Genomic DNA, 11296 nt, shown 5'->3' with positions numbered 1-11296 from the left:
AAATGAAATTGCACCAAAGGCGTTCTGCCTGTAAAGCCCACATTGAGCATGGTTTTACTGTCGCGCTATTACAGTGTAATATGTTTTTTGAAAAAAAAAAAAGGTTCTTATTATACTTATTATATTATGATGGTTAATGGTAAGACTTTCAATATAGTGCATGCATTAGAGCGGTTCAAACAGCTCTAAGTGAATTAAAACTTCCAGCATGTTGAAAAACGCACACCGCATTGTTGCAGACTTGCGTTGTAGCCTAATTATCGCGACGCTCTTTATTTGAAACTCGTGTGTGTGTGTAACTGTGAGCTGAGGCCGCACCCGCCCTCTCCGTCTTCCTTCCTTCCCCCTGCAGTTCTTGTGTTTGTTTGCACACACTTGATCCGGAGCGGAAATTCCTCTCCGTTTTTGTGAATGACAAACTCATTAACGATTCATCAACACAGGCCGCTCTATCCGGCCCCCGTTTCTAAGGCGACCGCTGCTGCCGCGCTTCTGATTGGTCGCCCCACAAAACGTATCCAATGGAACGCCTCCTGTTTGTAGCCATTCAGCAGCCTGGCGCCGCAGAGAGCGCAGAGAGTCAGAACCTGCAGAGAAACGATCTACAGCACAGACAGGCTGCAACAGCAGGCAGAGACGGGTGCATACCCCGCATGCTTCACAGCAACAAATCCGCCTTTCTGCTCTGGATCTCCATAAAAATATTAGATACACAGCCTGTATACGCACAGAGAGAAAGAGAGGTGGAAGAGCAGCCGTGGAGTTATATAAGAAGAGAGGAAGCTTCAGCCTCGTCGCAGGGCCGGTATGACTCATTGATAAATAACTCAGGCTCTCTCCAACCAGATGCATGAATGAGGAACAGTGTGGGCAACCTACTCTCGGGAGATCTCTGAAGGGAACAGGAATTCCTACGTCCCGCAACACACTGGATCCAAAAGAACGTTTGGAGTGAGTCTTGACAAGCGTGACGGTTTTTATTTTGACTCGTTATTTAGTTTTTTAAGCCGTTGTTCTCAGAGTTGTGTTGCCGAGGGCCCTCTCAGCAGCAGATCAGACTGAAAACGAAATTCCAGACAGATATTTGTGCCTGCTGCTGAAGCCGAGAAGCTCCCCGCTTTTCCTCGACACCTTTTTCCCCCCTTTTTTAACTCCTGCTTATAAATGCTTGACAAGCTCAAGCCCGTCGTCCAGCTTGACTCGGTTATGGCGATCAGCAAGACGGTGGGCTGGCTCCGAGAGCAGCTGGAGACGCGCAGGGACGGCCTGCTTGTGATGGACTGTCGGGCTCAGGAGCTCTACGAGTCGTCTCACGTCGAGACTGCCATCAACGTGGCCATACCCAGCCTCATGCTTCGCCGGCTTAAGAAAGGCAATCTGCCCGTGCGCTCTCTGCTCTCCAACGGAGAGGATCGAGACAGGTTTGTGCGGAGGTGCAAGACGGACGCCATCCTGCTGTACGACGAGTACAGCCGAGAGTGGAACGAGAACGTGGACGGGGGCTCCGTGTTGGGTTTACTGCTGAGGAAAATGAAGGACGAGGGCTATAAGGCATATTATCTGGAGGGTGAGTGGAATTCATTCACATTTTCGGGCACGGCGGCTGCCGCTGTTCATTCACAGGCTAGATTTTCGCGCAGACGTAGATTTCTGGCGTTTTGATTAAAGAAATATATAGTCATCACTCTAAGGTTAGGTTACACTTGACTCCTCGCACGTCAGTAATTACTGAAGAGGGTCTTAATTTACTTCGAAGAGACGCGTAACCAGATTTTATGTGTATTAAGCTTCTTTTTTTCTTTCTCAGAAAATAATAATTTGCCGTCTGCAGTGTGCAACTTATGCCTGCTGTGTGGCAGGCAGAAACGGTGTGTTCATTGCATCTGTTTTATATATTTCCAGGTGGCTTCAGTAAATTCCAGGCCGAGTGTCCGGCTCTGTGCGAAACCAACCTGGATGGCTCGTCCCACAGCAGTTCCCCTACTGCCCAGGTGCTGGGCCTCGGTGGGCTGCGCATCAGCTCTGACTCCTCGGACATCGAGTCTGATATCGACCGGGATCCGAGCAGCGCCACAGACTCGGACGGCAGCCCGTTATCCAACCCGCATCCCTCCTTCCCTGTAGAGATCTTGCCGCACCTTTACCTGGGCTGTGCCAAGGACTCCACTAACCTTGATGTGCTGGAGGAGTACGGGATCAAGTATATCCTCAACGTGACTCCCAATCTCCCCAACCTCTTTGAGAACGCAGGAGAGTTTAAGTACAAGCAGATCCCAATCTCGGATCACTGGAGCCAGAATCTCTCTCAGTTCTTTCCCGAAGCCATCAGCTTTATTGGTAAGTAATCCCGCAGAACTGGAAACGCTCTGCAGATTAAATCTTGTTGGTTAGGTTGTGTACATGCTTATTCATTTTTTAGTACTGCTTATAATTATTTAAACTCCAAAATTAGCTTTTGAGTTTGTGAGACCATAAATAGTAATACTGCGTCAGTCTGCAAAATATAGAACATAGAGAAAAAAAACCCATCAAGTCCTCACAATTTTGAAGAAGGATTCAACTCAAAAGTTGGGTGTTTGATTAGTATTGTTCTTGTTCCCTACTTTATGACACGCATGCAGGCAGAGTAAAGGGGCAAAAACAGATAGCTGGGGGCATAAACGTATTAAATGTGATATATATTATCACTGGCAGGAAGTTCTTAGGTTGTTATTGTGCAATTGAGATTAGATGAAGTGTCCCTGGCTGTGGTCTTATCAGTCAATCAGACAGGGACACACAGAGCAGGCAGATTAAGGCATTGTGTAGAGGCAGAGGAACACAAGTCTGCCTCCAATGGTGCACAGGCAAAATGCACTTGGTTTGACTTCAGTGGAAGACATTCTGGCCCTATCTCTTGTCCCAGGGCTTGTGAAATTGCAGCACAAAGGGCGATGTTGAAACTGGAGAAAGGGGAGAGTGAGCGAGGGGAGGGCGGTAATTCAAGCGCAACAGGAAGGAAGTGGCATTGAAAGTAATCTAGGACATGGCATTGCCCCCCCTCCCCTCCTCCTCCCGCCACATTACAAAAGGAGCCATTTACGGCCTGATGACATCCTGTTCGCCTTGACAGGGTGCCCTCATGACTCCTACATTTACACGCCCAAATGGCACCATTGTCAGAGTAACCCTAGCAAGCGGAAGAATGGTTTAATAGACCGTAATAGTCAATTTCCCAGCCGGCTACTCTAGGCCAAAAGAAACCAAAGAATGTGAGCTCTGTTTATGTGCAATACTGTCATAGCCCCTGTTTAATTACTGACATGGCTGGGAGATAGGATAATAAGTTCCTGGACCTGCTTCAATTTCCAACAAAGCGTGACTTTAAAATCACAAAGATTTGATTATTGATTAGTTGCCTAAAAGAAGCATAAACAATGAGAGCTTCTCTGCTTTGTGCTTTTCAGATGTCAGGAATGTTTTTTCTTCTGATCAGTATCCATGCAGACTAAATCTTTGGTCTTTGGACTGTGAGAGTAACAAAACAACAAACTGGGATATCTACTCTTTCCTAGTTATCTGGAATGATGAAAAGCTCTAAAGATGTTGTTTATTTATGATACAAAATTTCCACCCCTTTCTTTTCTTCCACCAGATGAAGCTCGGGGACAGAAATGCGGCGTCCTGGTCCATTGCCTTGCAGGCATTAGCCGCTCTGTCACAGTGACGGTGGCCTATTTGATGCAGAAGCTCAACCTGTCCATGAACGATGCTTACGACATTGTCAAGATGAAAAAATCCAACATCTCACCCAATTTCAACTTCATGGGTCAGCTTTTGGACTTTGAGCGCACACTGGGTCTGAAGAGTCCATGTGATAACCGCATGGCACCACCAAGCCAGCAGCTCTACTTCACCACCCCGACCAACCACAACGTCTTCCAGCTGGACCCCCTGGAGTCCACGTGAGGTCTGCTGTCACCACTCCTCTTCTCATTGGGGGTTTTGTGGGCCTCCTATTGGAAAAGCTGCAAAATGTTTTCTCTTTTTTCCGTCGTCTGCTGTGCGACATTATTGATACAGCTGGTCTGAGGCGACAGCTGCTGAGTGTGGTTACTGAAGGGCCATAGCTGTCTGACCGAAGCGCAGCTGCTGTTGACTAAATGAGGAGAGACAGTACAAGAGACAGGAAGCGAATCATTTAAAGTGTGCAGATACTTACTACAATCAGATTTTGCTGTAAGACTCTGGTCTTTTTTTTCGTATTTTTTCAGTGTGTCTAAGGAAGCCTAAAGTGATTGATTGGACAGCTGTATGTTATGCTTCAAAGTTCAAAGGCTGGTGTGCCAAAGAGACCTGATTGTTCAAAGTGGACAGATAAATGAAATCCTTTTGTATATTTGTTTTGGGGTCTATTACTAGTTCCTCCATGACATCAGGGTGCATTGTCTCCTTCATCTTCTGTGAAGACTTGCCTGCATGGGGCTCAACTACCCTGGCTTTAGAAGGCACACAATATAATGGACTTTATTTTACATTTGTGGAGTCTTTTCAAACATTTATACGGTGTGTATATATCTTAATATAAAAGACAATACGGTAAAAGCCTTGCTCTAGTAGTATATACCCTTTGGCACAAGTGGGTACTGAAGATTTGCTTTGTTTCATATTCTACTTTTATGTAAGCATACAAACTGCGTATTGATCAATATGTTTGAGTTGATTATGCCAAAAATCAAGTAGGCTTTCCAAGAATTGTGTACATGTGTAATATATTCAATAAGCGCTTTGTGGCTGGCCTTTTCTTTTTGCACCTGTCCTCCCACAAATCAAAGTCACCTTGGCCATTTGCCTTACTTTTGAGCTTGGAAGATTTCTTTCCCCTTTTTTTTGCACATTAACCTTCAGAGAAATGTACTTTTTTTGGTTACAGTATCCCAGATAGATTTGTTTTGTTTTCTTACAAAAAACCCCAACCAAACCTAGAACGATTATCACTGAAGTTTATAAATTGGGCTCCATGCTTAAGAACTCAAGCAGTTCAAATGGCCAAAGGTGGAATTTACTGGATGTCTCTGAAGGTTAATTTAAGAAATCATGATCTGTGGGTTAAATATTTCCGATGTGTGGAAAAAGCAGGGAGCTGTGTTTGCTTCGCTTCTTCAGGGAAAATTCTGTGAAATGCAGTTTTCACTTGACAAGACGAGACAAAATTAAATCCAGAACTTCGGAGAGTTGCCCCCACACCCCCCGTAGAGGAAACCACTATGTTGCCCTCTACTCACTCCTTCCAAACTCCTCTCTTACGAATGTAAAGGAAATATAAGTTATTAATAAATTGCTATTTTGTCTACACGTTCCGCTTCTTCTGCTTGTTTTTCCATTGACACATTCGTTGGTGTTTTGTCTCCACTTACAGTAACACATTTATGTAAGTGTCTCCTCACCTGCAGTACAGTTGAGTGTTAACCAGCTGGCCAAGTCACGACAAAAAAGAGTCGCAATGAATCACGAGGCTGTTCACAGAGTTCTTGTTTTCCATTAACTACAGCACTTGGAACATTTCCCACTTTACTTTCCAGTACAGAGTTAGCATGTCCTGTTACATGATGCTTGTGTAAGATAGCACTGTGCACACTCTGTTCTGCTGTGACAATAAGAAACTACAATAAGCTACCCAGCAGGTGCAAAGTGATTCCAGTCCTGCTGTAACTAGCCCAGCTGGTTTTACCAGGTGCTAGTCTACCATGAGGTCTTTGGGTTCAAAACAAACATTCCCTTGGTTAACTTGTGAAGGCAGCTCCTCAGCACTCAACCATCAAGGGAAGCATAAAGTACAGAGATAAAGTATGATTTGATAGGAAGAGCAGTGGCGTTTACTCCCTGAGAACTGGAGACTCAGGAGATAATCTCGACGGTGTAGCTTAGGTGTCGTGTTCTCAAGCGAGCAGCAACTTGTTTCACAGTTTGAAGAGACTATTCCCACATCAACACCAGCTGCTGTGTGTGTGTGGACTATGTGGAAATGAGCAAGCCAAGCAGTACCACAAGGTTTGATCGTGACAGAGCTAGGATTGTTAACAATAAAGGATATGGAAACAGTGACTTGTATGCAGCATTTTTGTCAACTAAGTTCTTGATGTGCATGTATGACACAGTGTAAAAGCCCACACACGAAAGATTCCACTGTGTAAGTAGACACAATCCTTACCTAACTCTTACTGCTAAGAGTTGGTCAAAATAAAGATGTAAGCAATGCAAAACGTATTAGCAACCAGCTACAATTTTACATAACTACAATAAAACACAGCATGCAATATATAATCCATATCAAAAGTAAACAATGGAAAACATGAATTGTAAGTATTTTCTTTTACTATAGAATAAGCAAATAAGCATACATAAAACATAGATCTTAACAGAAGACAGCATACAATAGAGAAAGAGAATTATCTTAAAAAAGCAATTAACAGATTTTATTATCAATAATATGTATTGTGTAAAGATGAACAAAATAAATTGTAAGGCATCTCTCTTTTTTATGTTTTATTTCCTTTTTTTAAATTGGAAATTCAACCCAGCGCGTAGCTGTACAAAGTGTGTGAATCACTGGCTATGTAATAAAGAGTGAGACCTCCACATTCATGTCCTGACGCAAGTGATTTATAAAAAGACTCATATTTCAAGAGGTGCCAGCTCTCTCTGCTTTTCCCACTTTCCATTTCAGGGAATCTTTTTCTTTTGTTGGGTAGCCACTTATAATCATAACAATAATGATGAGATACCACTGATCGAACTATGGCAGCAAAGCCTGCACACTAATGAGAAACACTGGTTCAAAGTCACTATATTATGTTTTTCCTTTTTAGTTCTAAATTTGTCGTGTTGCCCATAAAAAGTGGGTGTCCACGTGTAGCTGTACTGCATTTTGTTGCCTTGTACTTGTGACATGTGTAATAACAATAAAGTTGAATTCTATTCTATTCTAAGATAGGACTCTATATTCTATATGCATATAGAGATTTCTTTTTTCACAGAGAGTCATAGTGACTTCACGATAAATAGGCAAATCTCCCTGAGGTGTCATGCTTATTATTAGCAGGGTCACCATTCATCCATTTAGTTTCCTATGACTCTGCTGGTGCATTGAATGCAAAAGTCACCCATTTGTCACATGATGAAAGCAGAGGTACTTCAGACTATCCATACACATATGCTTAGTCTTATCCTACCATCTAAATTGTAGTAGGAAGGTCATGGGAACGTTGAGTGAACATGCATACTCCACATTAAAAGGGAGAATAAGATTGTGTTTCATAGTTGTCTGTACCAAAATCACTGGACTACAAGAAGGCCTATGACTCAGTGCCCCACACTGGAATTCCTAGAATTGTACAAGATCTACAGGCCCCTAAGAACCTTTATCATGAACTTAATGGGTATTTGGTAAACAACACTAGAGGCCAACTATAAGCTCATAGCACAAGTCGCCATCAAGTGTGGGATCTACCAAGAAGATGCGCTGCCCCCACTGCTGTTTTACACAGGCCTGAACCCCCTCAGTGAGATCATTAACAAGACTGGCTACTGATACTGACAATGGAATGACGTAATCATCAGCCACCTCCTCTACATGGATGACATCAAGCTGTATGGCAAGAGTGAACGAGACACTGATCAACACCCCAAGGATATACAGCAACAATATCTGAATGTCACTGGGACTGGAGAAGTGTAGTAGGGTGGTAACGAAGCGAGGGAAGGTAGTCAGAACTGAGGGGACCACACTACCGAAATGCAACATTGCAGACATTGAGGACAGGTACAAGTACCTGGGAATCCCACAGGTCAATGGGAACCACAAGAGGCTGCTTAAAGCTGCAGCCACCAAGGAAAGTCCTGAGGAGCAGTTGAACGGGAAGGACAAGATCTGGGCTATCAAAACCTATGCCCTGCTGGTGATCTGGTACCCTGCTGGGATAATAAGCTGGCAGAAGGAGGAGATAGAAGCCACTGACATAAAAACAAGAAAGCTCTTAACCATGCATGGAGGGTTGGTACCACAGTCCAGGATGAAACAACGAACATCCATGAGTAAATCAGGAAGATGTTCACAACCGACCGCATGTTTACTGAATACTTCAGGCAGCAGAAGCCCAAGAAATAGAGGAGGAACCATAATGGAAGGACAGGCCCCTGCATTGTATGTACCACCAGCAGATAAACGAAGTGGATGACATCCAGAAATCCTACCAGTGGCTGGACAAAGCTGGAATGAAAGACAGCACAGAGGCCCTAATCATGGCAGCACAGGAACAACTTTTGAGCACAAGATCCAGAGAGGCTGGCAAGACCCCAGGTGCAGGCTGTTTAAAGATGCGCCTTAGATAATCCAGCACATAACAGCAGGGTGCAAGATACTAGCAGGCAGGGCATACATGGAACGCCATAAGCAAGTGGAAGGCCAGAAACATCTGTGCGGAGTATGGCTTGGAAGTCCCGAGGTCAAAATGATAGACACCCCAGGATGGTTGAGAATAACCAAGCTAAGATTATATGGGACTTCCAGATACAGACGGACAAACTGGTGATGGTTAATCAACCCAACATTAATGAAAACATTCTTGACAAATGCTTTCTCTTTCGTCTGTCTTGCGCCGGTCCAAGAATTTCACCTCTAGCGGCAGAATACGAATGCCCCCGGGCGTCCCTCTTAATCACGGCCCCAGTTCAGACAGAAAACCCACAAAATAGAACCGGAGTACTATTCCATTATTCGTAGTTGCGGTATTCAGGCGACCGGGCCTGCTTTGAAAACTCTAATTTTTTCAAAGTAAACACTTCGGAACCGCGGGACACTCCGCTAAGAGCATCAAGGGGGCGCCGAGCAATGGCGTGTCCAGCGGGGTGGCCTGGGGGGGGCACAGGCCACCCCCCCCAACCAGACTGGCCACCCCAGGTGCCACCCCAAAGGCAAAACAATAAAATTCAATCAAATATCAAATGTCCGATTATGTTTTCACGGTGACGCTCAGATATCCGAGTGTAAGTGAATGCAGCATCGGCTTCTGCGCTATGTGCATCAGGTTAGCAAAGGTAGGAGAGCAAAGCACGAAAGACGGCACTGCAGGAAACAATTTTTCGGTGAAAGAAAATGAGGACAGAATAAATGTCCCGGTAAGTAATATTAAGTTTGTTGAGTTTAGTAAACTAAGGTGAAATTAGAATACCAAGGAAAAAAATAACACTTAAAGAATTATTGCAGCCGTGGAATATTTCAGACAGTAGGCTACTGAGGGGAGCTAACATAAGAGTTATGAGTTATAAGATGTAATCTAAGTCGTAACATTGCTGTATGGAGCTGCAGATTTGGTTGCAGGTTAACATAGCTGGACTGGCCATCGGGCTTATTTGACTTATTTTTTATTTTTTTTGTAATGGCATGAACAATGAGAGGTGGTGGATTGGCCAGATGCAGGTCGATGTGTAGAAATAACTCCGTTGTTTGGTGGTGGCTATGGCGGGGCTTCCACAGAGGCCAGCAGGTGGATGAGGGAAGGGGAGGCAGGAGGAGAGCCCCGAGGCGGCCACCAGTCCGAGTGTCAGGTGAACTGAGCTTCAGGTAAGAAGTCATGACCTGCAGTCTATCTGGGTCAGATATGAACTAAGTTTAGGTGGAGTTTATTTTCGTTGTGCTGACTTTTTACCGTCAGTTGCAATAACTCATACTGCGTTCTAGCCAGCTTGACAGAGTTTTTATACAGCTGGGTGGGTGCTATGATGTTACTGATAGTGAACTTTATTTTATTCATAAGGTTAGTTAGTAGAGTTGCCAACGGCTCCTTAAAAATGGAATGGTCCCTCATTCAGAGAAAATATTACACGTTTCGTATTGAGCTGAGAAGAGATGCAGTTTGTCCCGAACTTTAGCTAGAATGCAAAAAGACACAAAGCTGGAGTTATTCTGTCTTACGCTGCACAGCTGCCTCTTCTTCTCTCATTCTCTCCCCCTGCCTCTCCTGTTGCTACTTCAATCATGAAACTGATCAATGATCAGCTGATCGGCTTTTCTCTCTTGTTTATTTATCGCCCACTTTGCACCAGAAACAGGAAACCAGCAGATGTTGCGCTAAACAACAGCAGCACGTTTAAGCTTGATCAGCTGTTGTTAGAATGTATTTAATATTAATTTCTAGTATCAGCTGATGTTTGCTGGAGCCACAGCTGTAAAGCTGCTGGTCATTATGTCGGTTTGGATATCTGGTGAGAGGGAAACATGAAGATGAAACCAGGAGATGTCCTTACTGAATCATCAGAGCTGAACAGGTGATGGAGAAACAGGTTTACCTTTTAGGTCACATGAATGAGTTGAAGGGAAGTTTTGAACTGTTTCTGAGAGGCAAATAACACCAGGATCCTTTTTTATGTAGCTGACAGCTGGTAACTGTGCAGGGGTGGATCTAGGAAAGTTTTGCCAGGGGGCAGGTAGGGCATTAACAGGGAAAGGCACAAAGAAATACTTTTCTTTCTTATTCTCATTTAAAATACCTAGTTTTTATTAAATAATTATCTAAATCTTACAACCAAAGTTTTTATCTGACGTAAAATGTATAGAAATCATACATATACCAACAAGACTGTACATCACTGTCACAACAGCGTTTGTTTTCAGTCAAAGTCTTTATGGCTTTACTACCTGGTGGGTCGGCCTGTAGTGAAAATGCCCAATTTTTTTGTCCCAGTCCAGCCCTGCAGGTTAATACTGGTAGTGTCACCATGCCAGCTGACTGTATTTCATCATCAGCCAGTGTTGTTCTTTATCAATATTACCAAAGTTTACCATAAGGCAGCATAGAAAGTATTTACTTGCTTTCAGGTTTTATTCAAATGTTAGTCTTTTCAGTTGTTTCCCCACTTTTTTCCTGTTTCAAAATCAAACACCAGTTTGTGAGAAGATTATCTTCTTTTTTTAACAGGCAGATAAAGTTTTACATTGGAACTGGCTAATTTGTCAATTGTATGTTACAAATGTTCGTATTTTAATATTCAAAAATGTTTTTGTCCAAAACATATGTGCACTATATGTCAGTAAAAATACTATGCAAATATTGCTGTCCTTGAATGCTGAGTAAACACTGACAAAGCACTGATTGTATCTCTTGTACTTTATCAACGCAGTATCTAAAAACTTTGCACCGTAGTGGTTAAAATCTCATTCTAATAAGAGTTAAAAGTGCATTTGGTTATTAGGTTTATAGGATTATTGAATTATGGTTAACGGTTGGTAGAAATTTTTTTTAAACATTATCTGCCAATT

At 43.4% G+C, this 11296-nt stretch overlaps 1 protein-coding gene across 1 annotated transcript; it reads left to right on the top strand.

Annotated features, from left to right (window-relative positions):
• Positions 1 to 542: 542 nt before the first annotated feature.
• On the top strand, positions 543 to 5335 carry dusp6 (dual specificity phosphatase 6). Its single transcript, XM_085412969.1, has 3 exons — positions 543 to 1567; positions 1903 to 2337; positions 3635 to 5335. The coding sequence occupies exons 1-3, from the start codon at positions 1165 to 1167 to the stop codon at positions 3946 to 3948; spliced, it is 1152 nt and encodes a 383-aa protein (XP_085269095.1). The 5' UTR covers positions 543 to 1164; the 3' UTR covers positions 3949 to 5335.
• The last annotated feature ends 5961 nt before the right edge of the window (positions 5336 to 11296 follow it).

The sequence above is a fragment of the Rhamphochromis longiceps genome, linkage group LG7 (genome assembly GCF_057381845.1).
Source record: "Rhamphochromis longiceps isolate RC_006_pf linkage group LG7, R_longiceps_female_GT1.1, whole genome shotgun sequence".
Lineage (NCBI taxonomy): Eukaryota > Metazoa > Chordata > Actinopteri > Cichliformes > Cichlidae > Rhamphochromis > Rhamphochromis longiceps.
This window is presented reverse-complemented; position numbering and strand designations above follow the sequence as displayed.